The 16,004-nt window shown below is 44.1% G+C and overlaps 1 protein-coding gene across 2 annotated transcripts in view; it reads right to left on the minus strand.

Annotated features, from left to right (window-relative positions):
- hmcn2 (hemicentin 2) overlaps nucleotides 1-16,004 on the minus strand; it is a 59,101-nt gene that overhangs the window by 5,445 nt on the left and 37,652 nt on the right. For both annotated transcript variants that reach the window (XM_081703099.1, XM_035536166.2), the window contains 26 exons: nucleotides 15,478-15,756; nucleotides 14,782-14,975; nucleotides 14,259-14,340; nucleotides 13,961-14,097; nucleotides 13,592-13,733; nucleotides 13,282-13,426; nucleotides 13,074-13,201; nucleotides 12,635-12,785; nucleotides 8,180-8,301; nucleotides 7,152-7,316; nucleotides 6,955-7,062; nucleotides 6,167-6,301; nucleotides 5,709-5,843; nucleotides 5,238-5,507; nucleotides 4,884-5,074; nucleotides 4,586-4,799; nucleotides 3,985-4,119; nucleotides 3,531-3,718; nucleotides 3,050-3,131; nucleotides 2,721-2,891; nucleotides 2,330-2,482; nucleotides 1,846-1,983; nucleotides 1,604-1,725; nucleotides 1,040-1,286; nucleotides 870-929; nucleotides 468-587 (listed from right to left, as the gene is read on the minus strand). In XM_081703099.1, coding sequence (XP_081559225.1) covers nucleotides 468-587; nucleotides 870-929; nucleotides 1,040-1,286; nucleotides 1,604-1,725; nucleotides 1,846-1,983; nucleotides 2,330-2,482; nucleotides 2,721-2,891; nucleotides 3,050-3,131; nucleotides 3,531-3,718; nucleotides 3,985-4,119; nucleotides 4,586-4,799; nucleotides 4,884-5,074; nucleotides 5,238-5,507; nucleotides 5,709-5,843; nucleotides 6,167-6,301; nucleotides 6,955-7,062; nucleotides 7,152-7,316; nucleotides 8,180-8,301; nucleotides 12,635-12,785; nucleotides 13,074-13,201; nucleotides 13,282-13,426; nucleotides 13,592-13,733; nucleotides 13,961-14,097; nucleotides 14,259-14,340; nucleotides 14,782-14,975; nucleotides 15,478-15,756 — 4,014 coding nt within the window. The remainder of the gene's footprint in view (nucleotides 1-467; nucleotides 588-869; nucleotides 930-1,039; nucleotides 1,287-1,603; nucleotides 1,726-1,845; nucleotides 1,984-2,329; nucleotides 2,483-2,720; nucleotides 2,892-3,049; nucleotides 3,132-3,530; nucleotides 3,719-3,984; nucleotides 4,120-4,585; nucleotides 4,800-4,883; nucleotides 5,075-5,237; nucleotides 5,508-5,708; nucleotides 5,844-6,166; nucleotides 6,302-6,954; nucleotides 7,063-7,151; nucleotides 7,317-8,179; nucleotides 8,302-12,634; nucleotides 12,786-13,073; nucleotides 13,202-13,281; nucleotides 13,427-13,591; nucleotides 13,734-13,960; nucleotides 14,098-14,258; nucleotides 14,341-14,781; nucleotides 14,976-15,477; nucleotides 15,757-16,004) is intronic.

The following is a 16,004-nucleotide window of genomic DNA, read 5'->3' on the forward strand; positions in this document are numbered from 1 at the left end:
AAGCATTTAATGGCCAAATTACTGAACATGCTAATGCCAAAATACTGGTCTCTAGATTTCTAGACAATACTGGTCTTTAGACAGCTAGATCATACTGGTCTCTAGGTGTCTAGACCATACTCGTCTCTAGGTTTCTAAATCATATCAGTCTCTAGGTATCGAGACCATAATGGTGTCTAGCTGTCTAGATTATAACAGTTTCTGAGTCTCTGGACCATAACATTATTTTTTTTAAGGTGTGCACAAGACCACGTATACTGTACTAAAACAACCTGAGCATACATGAAGGAATTAGATCAACGTTCTCTTTCAATTCTCAGATCTAGATCTAATTTGGAGTATTATATCTATATGGTCTACAGAAAGCTGCAAAAAACTAGAAAAGCAGTCCCACTGGTTTCCAGTGCCTTCCTGTCTCTTCCTGTCACTTCCTGTCACATGTGTGCTGGGAGCAAAGGTGGTGTTACCTTGGCAGGAGTTGGTCTGGGTGGAGATGCTGTAGCCTGAGGAACAGGTACAGGAGAAGCCACCCAGAATGTTGGTACAGGTGTGGGAGCAGGGCATGTCCGCAGCACACTCGTCATCGTCTGGCATGCGGAAAACAGCAGAGCAAGCAGAAAAGTCCCCCCCCAACCTGGTTTTACAGAGCCTAGCAGCTCCACAGCACATACACTTCATCTACTAACAACTATTAAAAATACGCTTCGTCTGCTAACAACTTTTTACACATGCTGCTGATTACACTCTGGCTGCTGTATATTCTTAAAGTTGTAATACAATGTGTTCTGTGTTCTTTTGGTTTTTTTAACTGACGTGGTAGCAAATGTTTTTTGCAGGATGTGGTTTCCGTGCTGTGAGAGACAGCCTACCAGAACAATAAGAGTCTTCATCCAAGACAAATCCTTTTGGACAAGTTTCTCCATCCCCCTCTGCACGAATACACACACATAACACGGGAGTGTTAACACCTTACAAAATAAAAGTCCAGCATTACTACGCTAAAAACAGGGCACAGCCTAAAGGGCTTTTCTGATCTGACCTGGAAGAATGAGGGAAGCAGTCATGTGGAAGTCCAGACTGAGGCTGTACACCCTGTAGGTGGCACTGATGGCAGTGAGTCTGAGGAGCTGCAGCAGGGGACCCTGGCGTACGGGAGAGCCCTGGAACACCAGCGAGTGCTTACAGCGCAGCGCCACAGGGGAGCCAGAGCCGCTCTGCAGGTGACGCTGGGAGGACCAGGCATAGAGCTGCCCAGAACCGGTCTGAATGTAGGACTCATCAAAGTCCTACAGGAACAGCCACAACACAACACACTTTAGAGTGCTACTGCCATTGCACTGGGAATGTGACTTTTAATGAATGTGGTTACAGGTTAATGAATGTGGTTACAGTTTTAATGAATGTTGTTACAGGTTTAATGAATGCTGTTATAGGTTTAATGAATGTGGTTAGAGGTTTAATGAATGTAGTTAGAGGTTTAATTAATATTGTTACGAAACTCAGGTTAATGAATGGTGTTACAGGTTCAATGAATTATATATAATCATTATATGCATGCAATCATTCGTATATTTAATGTAATAGTTGGAAAGAAAACTCAGACCTGTAGGTTAAGCTGAGGTGATGAGAGTACTCGTGGAATAAAACCGTTAATGACCATGTCCACCAGCAGGATGCCGTCTGCGTCCAGACCTCTGGCCACATGGGTCATCTTGAGGACCTCTCCTACAACACACACACACACACACACAGCACACAGGGAGCACAGGCGATTTGGTTTGTGTTAATAAATGTAGTGCATTTAAGCTCTGTGGTGTGTTGTGGTCCAGATTGCCCAGCTCTGACCTGTCTCAAACTCCAGCTGGGATTCCTGTCTGAAATGTCCTTGGCTGACAGAGAAGCCATTTTGTGTTTGAGCTTTCTGGTAGACTGTGGTCCAGTAGATGGGAGCAAATACAGACACCAGTATTCGCAACAGAGGCCCTGAAACATGAAGAAGGAGCTTGTTACAAACGTTACTAGTGTTTACCTCATTACTGTTACACACCTCACTACTGTTACAAATCTCATTACTGTTACATACCTCATTACTGCTACATACCTCACCACTGTTACAAACCTCACTACTGTTACATACCTCACTACTGTTACAAATCTCATTACTGTTACATTACTGTTACCTCATTACTGTTACATACCTCAGTACATTTACATATCTCACTACTGTTACATACCTCATTACTGCTACATACCTCACCACTGTTACAAACCTCACTACTGTTACATACCTCACTACTGTTACTCACAGACCTCACTGTCTCTCACTCACCCACACTCGGGGGGATGTCAGTCACATGGGATCTGAGGGTGCTGGTGTTCTGCTCTGGGTTCTCAGTGATGTTGGCCTCGAGGAACGCCACACCAAACTCCCTCTCATTTACCATCCCAATCAGGCTTCCCCGAGCCCGACGGGGGCTCTCCCCTACATGAGAGAGAGTGAGACACACAGAGAGAGAGAGGGCGGGGAGAGGGGGGAGAGTGAGACAGAGATAGATAGAGACAAAGAGCAAGAGACAGAGAGCGATAGAAAGAGAGAAAGAAAGAGAGTGAGACAGAGAGAGGGGGAAGTGGAGAGGGAGACAGAGATTTCAGTCTGGGACAGCTCTCTGAATTCTAGCCATCTATCATTGAACAATAATAATCAATGAAGTAAAACTAACCTGAACATAACGACGCCTGGCATTTCCTGGACTCCACATTCGGACCCTGGCACTGTGGGCCTCCATGAGCTGGTGCTGGATTGTTGCACAGTCTGAACCGCGCCTGGACCCCCTGTCCACACGTGACGCTACATGGTCCCCACTCCCCCCAGGCCGAATAGCCTCCTGGAACTGTGTGTGTGTGCATAACAGAGGTCAGCTGGCTCTTCAGCAACAACAGTACCATACTGTCTGTATAGTGAAGAAACGTCCATCTAAAATGATACGGAGTATACAACCACTCGCAATGTGAACTTTGTAGGATGCTGATTCTCATAGGATCCTCTTACCCTGAACCTTCAGTGAGATGGTTCTTTCTGCAGAGCCAGCCTCGTTTTCAGCCACACACTGATACTCTCCTGAGTCTCCACTCTGACACACACACACACACACACACACACACACACACACATACAAGCGCACACACATATACGTGCGCACACACACACACGCAAACAAACACGCACAGACAGATACATGCACACACACACAATAGGATATGAATGTGTACAATTATTTTATAGTCAATATCATACTTTATCTTTGTGCAAACACTTCAACACCACAGTGCACATGTAATTTAGGTGTGTGTTAATTTTCTGCATTAAAAACAGCAGTGTGTGGAGTACACTCATTGTATCCGTCTGTCACTGCAGATGCAAAGAGTCTGATGTCCAAGACCTGCCGGTTATTCTGTAAGGCTCTGAACAGGACTCCCTCATTGCCCTGGAACGGTGGGGTAAGTACGAGGGTAATTACTAAGGTAGTTACCGTGACACCGTAGAGAGCCAGAGAGCCGTTGCGGAGGAGGTGGAGCCTGTCAGAGCCCAGAGCTTGGCCATCTTTGTGCCAACGCAGCACAGGGGCTGGGTTCCCATGTACGGCACAGTCCAGCACAGCCAGAGAACCCTGGGAGACCGTCTGAGACACATGGGCCTGCTCTACCAGTACAGGAGGCTCTGTACAGAGAGAGAGAGAGAGAGAGAGAGAGAGAGAGAGAGAGAGAGAGAGAGAGAGAAAGTGAGAGAGAGATAGTGGAAGAGGTAAAGAGAGTGAGAGAAAAAGAGAGCGTGTGAGAGAGATACAGTGAGAGAGACAGTAAGAGAAAGAGAGAGAGAGAGCGAGGGGGATGGCAAAACAATGTTGGAAATATTATTGATCCATCTATGCAAATGTGAACCTTTGAAGAGAAGCTTATGGAAGACAGGGCAGGTAAGGCTCTCACCTGTGATCCGGACAAACGACAGAACACGAGCAGCACCCACGCGGTTCCCTGCTGTGCAAACGTATGTGCCACCATCACTCACTGTTACTTTCTCAATCACCAGCAAACTTCTCCCGGACTCATCCACTGTTGCACCTGTGAAGCACAAGAGGGCGCCCATTCTCCAACATCACAGTTACTGCTGTACCTGCTTCATTTTATGGCAGATTCTGAGTACAGTAAAGTCTCTAAAGCATCAGCACTAGCTTAGCATTAAAAACACATACAAATACATGATGTTCTTGATTTCACTGCAGTGTTATGGAGTAAATGTTAACATCTATACCAACCTAAACCCTATTCCTAATCCTGACCCTAACCCTAACCTTGGACTCTACTTGTGTAGGCGTGACTGTTGGCTGGACCATACATGTGTAGGCATGGCCATTGGCTGGACTCTACCTGTGTGGGCGTGGCTGTTGGTTAGACTGTACCTGTGTAGGCGTAGCCTTTAGCTGTATACTACCTGTGTAGGCATGACTGTTGTCTGTATTCTACCTGTCTAGGCATGGCTGTTGTCTAGACTCTATCTGTGTATGCGTGGCTGTTGGCGGGGCTCTACCTGTGTGGGCATAGCCGTTGGCTGTCCAGGTGACAGTGGGGGGAGGGGCTCCTTGGGCGTGGCATGCCAGGCTGAGAGTCTCACCCACACTGAGGGTCACATCACCCGGCAGCTCTTTGAAGGTGGGCCTTGTGTTGATGGACAGCTGGATGCTGTGGCGAGCTGTGCCTGCAGAATTGACGGCCACGCAGGTGAAGAGGCCTGCATCACCAGGCTGGAAGACACAGGGAACCAGCTCAGGGCCACGAAGCTGCTTGGTCAGAAAAGAAACACAAACAGACTGCATGCACAAACTGACCTCCGCCCTCTCGATGATCAGCTCTCCCGAACGCAGCACGGTGAACTTGCCCGGTAGGCTGGGCACTGCTGTGCCATCTTTCTCCCAGTGAACCCTGGGATCAGGTACACCCTGAGCAGTGCAGGGCAGCAGTGCCTGAAAACCCTGCAAGACTGACAGCTCGGACTGACCAATGGGAATCATGGGCGGGACTAAAGAAAAAGGACCACATCAGTCATTACCACACAGCAAAACAGCATAGCAAAGTGTCACCTAGTGGCTCAGATATACATAACATGGGTATGATGGGTATGAATGTGTTTCTATAAGAGTTCACAAGTCTTAAGCAAAATGCAGCATGGGAAAGCAGCTCACCATGTATGAGCACTCTGATGTCATGGCTGGCTCCACCTGCAACGTTCTGGGCAGAGCAGGTGTAGGTGCCGGTATCGCTGCGCTGTGTGGAGGGCACATGTAGGGTCCCGTTGAAGAACAGATGAAGGTGTGTGCCTGCAACCAGGGGGCGGCGCTCCCGGTGCCACTGTATCTCAGGCTTGGGCTGGCCGTCAGCGGAGCAGACCAGGCTGAGCGGCTGGCCCAGCACAGCCGTATACTCCAGCCTGGGCACGGACAGGACCGGTGGCACTGTCACACCATGACACACAGTTAATGCAAGTCTTTATAAAGCCTCATCCTACACTATAACCCTGCACGATCTAACCTTACACTACATGGCATCCGTTCTGGCTGTGCTCTTTCACGTTAGGAATACCACTTTGTATCGGCATCCAAGCTGCAACTGTCCTGTTCTGTTAAAGAGGAGGCATCTGCATTAAATTAAGACACCTTGAAGGATGAGGCTCATCCTGCCAATGGCTGTACCCGCTGCATTCTGTGCCAGACACTGGTATGTACCAGCATCGCCCAACGTGACCCGCGAGAACCTCAGAGCCCCATTGGTCAGCACCGCCAGCCTGTGACCTGGAAATGAGTTCATTCTTGTGGAATATCAGTTCACAGCACTGATGGGTCAAACATGAAGACATTGCCTGTTATGCTTGACCTCATCAATCTCATTTACTTTCACAGTGTGGTTATAGAGCAGTGGTGCTCAAATCTGGCCCTTAAATTCAAGTCTGGCCTTGGATTTTGTAGTTCAGCTCACAGAACAGTTAATGCATCTGTTTGGCCACTTTGTGTTTCCCACCTGACTCCTGGGGGAAGAGAGCATGTCGGGCTTGGATCTCAAGGACTGTGATTTGAGTACCCGTTACAAAGTGAATGTCTTTAGCATCTGTTCAGACCTGTTGCTATAGGAACACCCTCTCGTTGCCAGGTGACTGTGGGCTTGGGGAAGCCATGGGCATTGCAAGGCAATAGTGCCCCTTGGTGGAGCACCACCTGCACCTCTTTAGCCATGGGACTGATCTCAGGAGGCTCTAGGGAACACACACAGACACACACGTGCACACACACGCACACACACACACACGCACATACACATGCATACGCACGCGCCACACACACACACACACACACACACACACACGTACATACACACACACACACACACACACACGTGCACACACACGCACACGCACACACACACGTGCACACACACGCACACGCACACACACACGTGCACACACACGCACACACACACACACACACGCGCGCACGCGCCACACACACACACACACACACACACACACACACGTGCACACACACGCACATACACATGCATACGCACGCGCCCCACACACACACACACACACACGTACACACACACGTGCACACACACGCACACAGGCACGCACACACACACACACACACACACACACACACAAACGCACACACGCACGTACGCACGCACGCCCACACACACGCACACGTACACACACGCACATGCACACACGCACGTACGCACGCACGCCCACACACACGCACATGCACACACACATGTGCACAGACACGTACGCACGCACACACACACACGCACGCACACACACACACACAAAATCATGTGTAATCTCCTGTGAGAAAATCTAAAGGTGTAAAGGTGTACACCAGACAAGTGGCTGTGGTAGCTTACCATGCACAGAGAGGGTGATGTGTTTGTAAGCCACCCCGACCGGGTTGCGTGCGGTGCAGGTATATCTCCCAGCATGGCCAGGACTCGCAGCCGGAATCTCCAGCACACCTAAAATAGAAACAGCAACACCAACCTGAAACAGCACCCACTGAAATGTTAGGAGGTCACTAGAGGAGGTCATGGCCAGTACACTGTACCTGTGGGCAGGATCCTATAACTGCCCCCACGGGCACCCAACTGTGCGCCACTCCTGGTCCAGCTGACGGTGGGCTCTGGACGTCCTGTGGCATGACACGGCAACACCACAGGAGTCATCTTCTTGGCCGTAACAGTGGTGACATCATCTTCAATAGACGGAGGAACTGTATAAGGATGAAATCATTAATGTAAACACTAGTGAAATATAACTGTAAACATTAATGTAAAGACTTGTGCAATAAACTGTAAATATGACTGTAAACACTATGGAAATATAATGTAAACATTAAACACTAATGAAATAGAACTGTAAACATTAATGTAAACACCAGTGAAATAGAATCTCAAAAACAAAACACAAAGCATCAAAGACAAATGTTTCTTTCATGAATCACCCATGCAGAATGACTAAAAAAATTCTCAAAATCTTAACAACATTCACACAGAATTGGAGGATGAAGGCCAGCTATAACACACAAATGTCAGACAGGTACTCACATTCCTGTCTGTTTGGGGTTTCCACTAAATGCTCCTAAATGTAGTAGAGATTGACTCAGTGTTCCATAACTTTACCCTGTGCTGTATTTAAATACATTTGCAGTGTGCTGTATTTGAATACATTTGCAGTGTGCTGTATTTGAGTACATTTGTGGTGTGCTGTATTTGAATAAATTTGCAGTGCGCTGTATTTGAGAACATTTGCAGTGCACTGTATTTAAATACATTTGCAGTGTGCTGTCTTTGAATACATTTGCAGTGTGCTGTATTTGAATACATTTGCGGTGTGCTGTATTTGAATACATTTGAAGTGTGCTGTATTTGAGAACATTTGCAGTGCACTGTATTTAAATACATTTGCAGTGTGCTGTATTTGAGAACATTTGCAGTGTGCTGTATTTCAGTACATGTACACTGGGCTATATTTGAATGCATTTTTTTATTCTTTCAGCTTTAGGAAGTGGTTTCCTGTTCCTACATCAATCTCGCAATCATTCCTGGCTTCGTTTTGGTCTCGAGGTGTTTGTACCTTGAAGAATGACTTCGATCACCCTACGTTCCTCTCCCACCTCATTGGTCACTGTGCACTCAAAATAGCCCTCATCCTCATGAGATGCAGACACGATTACCAAAGAGCCAGAAGACATTATCCTTTATAAAGGAAAGCAAAGCAAAACAGATGCTTGGAATTACACATATGATATATCATTAAAGCAGCTGAAAATATGGACTACAAGCTTTTAAAGCTTAAAGCTTCAGTTAGTGTCCCTAAAAGCTTTAGTTAGCATCTCTAAACACTTCAGTTAGTTTCTCTAAATGCTTTAGTTAGTGTCTCTAAATGCTTTAGTTGGTGTCTCTAAATGCTTTAGTTAGTTTCTCTAAACGCTTTAGTTGGTGTCTCTAAATGCTTTAGTTAGCATCTCTAAATGCTTTAGTTAGCATTTCTAAATGCTTAAGTTAGCATCTCTAAACACTTTAGTTAGCATCTCTAAAAGCTTTAGTTAGCATCTCTAAACGCTTTAGTTTGTTTCTCTAAACGCTTTAGTTAACGTCTCTAAACACTTTAGTTAGCATCTCTAAATGCTTTAGTTAGCATTTCTAAATGCTTAAGTTAGCATCTCTAAACACTTTAGTTAGTTTCTCTAAACGCTTTAGTTGGTGTCTCTAAATGCTTTAGTTAGCATCTCTAAACGCTTTATTTAGCATTTCTATACACTTTAGTTAGCATCTCTAAACACTTTAGTTAGCATCTCTAAATGCTTTAGTTAGCATTTCTAAATGCTTAAGTTAGCATTTCTAAACGCTTAAGTTAGCATCTCTAAACACTTTAGTTAGCATCTCTAAAAGCTTTAGTTAGCATCTCTAAACACTTTAGTTAGTGTCTCTAAACGCTTTAGTTAGCATCTCTAAATGCTTTAGTTAGCATCTCTAAACACTTTAGTTAGCATCTCTAAAAGCTTTAGTTAGCATCTCTAAACGCTTTAGTTAGTTTCTCTAAACGCTTTAGTTAGTTTCTCTAAAAGCTTTAGTTAGCATCTCTAAATGCTTTAGTTAGTTTCTCTAAACGCTTTAGTTAGTTTCTCTAAACGCTTTAGTTAGCATCTCTAAATGCTTTAGTTAGTTTCTCTAAACGCTTCAGTTAGTGTCCCTAAAAGCTTTAGTGTCTCTAAACACTTTAGTTAGTTTCTCTAAATGCTTTAGTTAGCATCTCTAAACACTTTAGTTAGCATCTCTAAACGCTTTAGTTAGTTTCTCTAAACGCTTTAGTGACTGTCTCTAAACGCTTTAGTTAGCATCTCTAAACACTATTTAGCATCTCTAAATGCTTTAGTTAGCATCTCTAAACACTTTAGTTACTGTCTTTAAACGCTTTAGTTAGCATCTCTAAATGCTTTAGTTAGTTTCTCTAAACACTTTAGTTAGTTTCTCTAAATGCTTTAGTGTCTCTAAACGCTTTTATTAGTTTCTCTAAACGCTTTAGTTAGCATCTCTGAACGCTTTATTTAGCATTTCTAAACACTTTAGTTAGCATCTCTAAACGCTTTAGTTAGCATTTCTAAACGCTTAAGTTAGCATCTCTAAAAGCTTCAGTTAGCATCTCTAAACACTAGTTAGTGTCTCTAAATGCTTTTATTAGTTTCTCTAAACGCTTTAGTTAGCATCTCTAAACACTTTATTTAGCATTTCTAAACACTTTAGTTAGCATCTCTAAACACTTTAGTTAGCATCTCTAAATGCTTTAGTTAGCATTTCTAAACGCTTAAGTTAGCATCTCTAAACACTTTAGTTAGCATCTCTAAAAGCTTTAGTTAGCATCTCTAAACACTTTAGTTAGTGTCTCTAAACGCTTTAGTTAGCATCTCTAAATGCTTTAGTTAGCATCTCTAAACACTTTAGTTAGCATCTCTAAATGCTTTAGTTAGCATTTCTAAACGCTTAAGTTAGCATCTCTAAACACTTTAGTTAGCATCTCTAAAAGCTTTAGTTAGCATCTCTAAACACTTTAGTTAGTGTCTCTAAACGCTTTAGTTAGCATCTCTAAATGCTTTAGTTAGCGTCTCTAAACGCTTTAGTTGGCATCTCTAAACACTTTAGTTAGCATCTCTAAATGCTTTAGTTGGTGTCTCTAAACGTTCTAAACACTTCAGTTAGTGTCTCTAAATGCTTTAGTTAACATCTCTAAATGCTTTAGTTAGCATCTCTAAATGCTTTATTTAGCATCTCTAAACACTTTAGTTAGTGTCTCTAAACACTTTAGTTACTCTAAATGCTTTAGTTGGTGTCTCTGAACACTTTAGTTGGTTTCTCTGAATGCTTTAGTTAGCATCTCTAAACACTTTAGTTAGCATCTCTAAATGCTTTAGTTAGCATTTCTAAACGCTTAAGTTAGCATCTCTAAACACTTTAGTTAGCATCTCTAAAAGCTTTAGTTAGCATCTCTAAACACTTTAGTTAGTGTCTCTAAACGCTTTAGTTAGCATCTCTAAATGCTTTAGTTAGCGTCTCTAAACGCTTTAGTTGGCATCTCTAAACACTTTAGTTAGCATCTCTAAATGCTTTAGTTGGTGTCTCTAAACGTTCTAAACACTTCAGTTAGTGTCTCTAAATGCTTTAGTTAACATCTCTAAATGCTTTAGTTAGCATCTCTAAATGCTTTATTTAGCATCTCTAAACACTTTAGTTAGTGTCTCTAAACACTTTAGTTACTCTAAATGCTTTAGTTGGTGTCTCTGAACACTTTAGTTGGTTTCTCTGAATGCTTTAGTTAGTGTCTCTAAATGCTTTAGTTTCTAAATGCTTTAGTTAGCATCTCTAAACACTTTAGTTAGTGTCTCTAAATGCTCTAAACACTTCAGTTAGTGTCCCTAAAAGCTTTAGTTAGCATCTCTAAATGCTTTAGTTAGTGTCTCTAAAAGCTTTAGTTAGTGTCTCTAAATGCTTTAGCTTTCTTTATTTAGCTTCCTCGTGAGATCCTTCTGATTGCTTGATGTATGGAAAACACAGGCAGAAAGAGCTCTTTCTTTGATTTGTTTCTAAATTATTTTAAAAGTATCACTACTCATTCGGGAATGAATAGGAATTCATTTTCAGCAAAGTCTTATATAGAGTGTGATATTGCTCATGGCTTACTGGGTCTTGAAAAAGTATTCATACCCCTTGAACTTTTCCACATTTTTTCATGATACACCTACAAACTTAAATGTATTTTATTGGGATTTTATGTGACAAACCAACACAAAGTAGCAAGTAACTGTGAAGTGAAAAAATGATACAGAGTTTTAAAAAATTTTAATAAATAAAAATCTGCCCACATGACTCAATACTTTGTGCGACCGCCTTTCGGAACAGCTGCAAGTCTTTTGGGGTATGTCTCGACCAGCTTTGCACATCTACAGGCCGAAAGTTTTGCCCATTCTTCTTTGCAAAATGGCTCAAGCTCAGTCAGATTGGGTGGAGAGCATCTGTGAACAGCAATTTTTAAGTCATGCCACAGATTCTTAATGGTATTTAGGTCTGGACTTTGACTGGGCCATTATAACACATGAATGTGCTTTGATCTAAACCATTCCATTGTAGCTCTGGCTGTATGTTTAGAGTCGTTGTCCTGCTGGAAGGTGAACCTCCGCCCCAGTCTCAAGTCTTTTGCAGCTCCATCCATCTTCCCATCAACTCTGACCAGCTTCCCTGTCCCTGCTGAAGAAAAGCATCCCCACAGCATGATGCTGCCATCACCATGTCTAAAGGTGGGGCTGTTGTTCAGGGTAATTTTCAGTGTTATCCACCACACATAGCGTTTTGCATTTAGGCCAAAAAGTTCAACTTTGGTCTCATCTGACCAGAGCACCTTCTTCCACATATTTGCTGTGTCCCCTATATGGTTTGTGGCAAACTGCAAATGAGACTTCTTATGGCTTTCTCCTTACCACTCTTCCATAAAGGCCAGATTTGTGGAGTACACGGCTAATAGTTGTCCAGTGGACATATTGTTCCACCTGAGATGTGGATCTCTGCAGCTCCTCCAGAGTGTCCATGGGCCTCTTGGCTGCTTCTCTAAGTAGTGCTCTCCTTGCCTGGGCTGGATGATGGATTTTGGATGATGGATTGAACAGTGCTCTGTGAGATGTTCATAGCTTGGGATATTTTTTATAGCCTAACCCTGCTTTACATTTCTCCACAACTTTATCCCTGACCTGTCTGGTGTGTTTCTTGGTTTTCATGATGCTTTGATCATGAATGTTCTCTAACAAACCTCTGAGGTCTTCACAAAACAGCTATAGTTATACTGAGAATAAATTACACATAGGTGGACTCTATTTGCTAATTTGGTAACCTTTGAAGGCAATTGGTCACACTGGATGTTATTTAGCGGTATCAGAGTGCAAATGCATTTAAGTTTGTAGGTGTAACATGAAAAAATGTGGAAAAGTTCAAGGGGTATGATTACTTTTTCAAGGCCCTGTAAGTGAAGTGCAGTGTATTTGACCTGTGAGTTCCAGACTGCGTATTGAGGGGTGTGCCATTTCTCTTCCAGGTCACCTGGGGAGCAGGTATACCTGTACTCTCACAGCTCAGAACTGCTCGCAGACCCGTAGTCACGGTTACATTAAAGGGGCCAGGGCTAATTGAAGGCCCAACTGCAGGAACACAGAAGGTGAATGTTAAATGGTTTAAGAGCTAAAATAGTAATACAGAAGATAGCAATGTGTCTTAATACGCATTAACTACGGAGACAGTCGTCTGAAAGACAGTAAAACTGCTCTGTGACAATGTCATAAAGACATTTATTACATATACCAACTAGAACTGAAGAGTTTGCATTTATCCTTGCATGACAAGGTGCTTTCAAGACTTTTACAGAATAAACATGCATGCAGGTTTTTGAGTGGAGCCTACTGGCTAGTCTGGAGTGGCGTGTGTGGTACCATAGACGCGGAGCTCCATGCTGCGCTGGTCTGAGCCTGCCTCATTTGACACACTGCAGTAGTACCGGCCCGCGTCACTCAGCTGCACGGACTTTATCTGCACGGAACCCTCCGTCTGCAGGATGAACCTGTTTCAGGCGAAAGGGTTTCTAGATCATACTCCCAGATGTTTCTAAGGAAAACCCTGCCATTTGAACTTGGAACGCACCTGCCATTGTCGAGTGGAAATGGGCCTCCATCTTTCCTCCACAAAACCAGGGGGGTGCTCTCTCCCTCCACCTCACACGGTAGCAGCACGTTCTGACTAACGAGTGCCGTGATGATGGAATTGCCCTCTCGAATGACAGGGGGCGCTATGGGAGAGAAGCAGGGTTCAGGTGCATGTTTAGAGTTCCACAGCTACTGATCTAACGAGTATATCATCAGGCAGAGACAGTCATGGATGAAGGACTTAACTCAGGGTAATTTTATCTCCAAGAGTTACTCCTAGGTGAAGAATTTTCTAGGCACATACGTACAGAGGATCATGACAGAGAACTGAAGACTAGTACTGCCAGCCATATTGGACACCGTGCAGCTGTACAGACCACCGTCCTCCAGGTGCACGTCTTCAATCTCCAGATACTGACCGCCTGCAATGCTCTGAATGCCACCTCCCAGCTGAGAGGCAGAGAGAGTGAAGAACGCATAAAGAATAAAGCACACAGTGATGTGTGCAACTGGTTGGTGTTGTGGTTTTGGATTAAGGTTGGGGTGAACCCAAACATGCTCAGGTTAAGGTTAAAACACATGTCTTAGGGTCAGGGTTAGGGTCACAGTTACATTAAGGTTACAACACATGTCTCAGGGTTAGGGTCAGGGTAACATTAAGCATAGTTCCTTTGTACCTGTAACCTTTCTTCATCCTTGTACCACTGAATGTCTGGTACAGGGTCTCCGTCTGTCTGGCACTCCAGGGTCATGTGACCATTAAGAGGCACTGATACAGTTCTGACAGCACTGGAGCCAACCAGCATGGGTGGAACTAGAAGAGGGTGATAGCAGGACTGAGAATACCGCAAGGCAGAGAGGAACACACTGACCACACACTGATCACACATACTGATCACACACTGACCACACACACTGATAACACACACTAATAACCCACTGTCATAACTGATCACACACTGTTTGCACACTTACGCTGGACACGCACCCAGTGGCTTCTGCTGTCCTCACCAGCTGGGCTACTGGCCAGACACGTATACAGGCCTCCATCTTCCACCTGTGATGATGGGGAAAACACACACACACAAACACACACATACACACAAACACACACGCACACACAAACACACACACACACACAGACACACACATCGTCAGCAATAGAAGAATTTATGTTTCTTATAGACAAGAAAACTGAAATCATAACACATTTTATTTCCCCAATGCCACACATTTCAAAATATTCAGTTGGTGAAGGGCTTGAGATTTGACTGGACTGTGAAAACATGACATGATACTATTGGTTAATATTTTTACCCAGCCTGCTTGGCCTTGGTGATGTAGCCCAAAATAAACATTTTAGATGTTTTAAGTCACTGCATTTTGATTAATGATTATGGAATCACAAACAGAACATGAACTATCAGGGTATTTTCAGGGTAGTCACGGTATTATAAATTTCAGCAAATTTCTCAAAAATATGTAATAATTTGAAGACCTGAACTTTGTTGATCCTGAGAAGTTGTCCACCTTGCTGTACTATGGCAGAGCTGTCCTCTAGGGGGCGCCCATCCTTCAGCCAGCTGAGAGTGGGAGGAGGGACTCCCTCAGCAGAGCATCCCAGCTCTAGGACGCCGTCCAGTGCCTTCAACAGCTCCTGCGTCGTCAAGGGGCCAAAGATCTTCGGAGGCTCTGGAAAGGAACAGAGAAACTTAATACAACACTTTCACTAGTAAATCTCACCCTCAATATCAAACATGGAATGATTTTAAAAGAAAGTTGACTTTGATGTTCTGTGAAAGAAGTCACTGGAAACTAACTTAGTCAGGGGTATTTTATGCCAAACACAGTGAGTTTGAAGTTCTTCAACAGAGCTCTCAGATACCTAACATATTAAAGTTCTTTAATGGGACTCTCAGGTACCCAAAACAGCGAGAATAAAGTTCTTTAACAGAGCTCTCTGGTAGTTAACACAGTGACTGGTCTCTGGTACCTAACACACTGAGGGTCTCTGGTACCTAACACACTGAGGGTCTCTGGTATCTAACACACTGAGGGTCTCTGGTACCTAACACACTGAGGGTCTCTGGTATCTAACACACTGAGGGTCTCTGGTACCTAACACACTGAGGGTCTCTGGTTACTAACACACTGAGGGGTCTCTGGTATCTAAGACACTGAGGGTCTCTGGTACCTAACACGGTGAGGTTGAAGGTTTTGGAGCTACTGCCAGCCTGGTTGCTGGCCACACAGCTGTAGAAGCCGGCATGTGTGGTCTCCACGTTGGACAGCTGGAATCGCATCTCCTGGTCATCCAACAGCAGGTTGTGGTGGAGGGACAGTGGCTGGCCGTCCTTCAGCCAGACGAGGGTGGGAGGGGGGACGCCATGAGCCTCACATGTCAGTGTCACCATGGAGCCCTGAACCACTATCACATCCTCTATTGCCTCTGTGTGCTCCACTGTGGGTGGGGCTAGGGACAACAGGGAACCAATAAGAACCTGCGATTACTGGAGAGTAAAATGGTGCATATATGTCTAATATAAAGTACAACAAAGCGTAGGATTTAGAGGAAACGAGCCAGCAGATTAAACAAACACAGGAAACGAGTCAGCAGATTAAACAAACACAATAAATGAGTCAGCAGATTAAACAAACAAAGGAAACCACTCGGCAGACTAAACAAACAGAGGAAACAAGTCAGTGGATTAAACAAGGACA

Source organism: Electrophorus electricus, chromosome 20 (genome assembly GCF_041902795.1).
Source record: "Electrophorus electricus isolate QZ-2024a chromosome 20, ASM4190279v1, whole genome shotgun sequence".
Lineage (NCBI taxonomy): Eukaryota > Metazoa > Chordata > Actinopteri > Gymnotiformes > Gymnotidae > Electrophorus > Electrophorus electricus.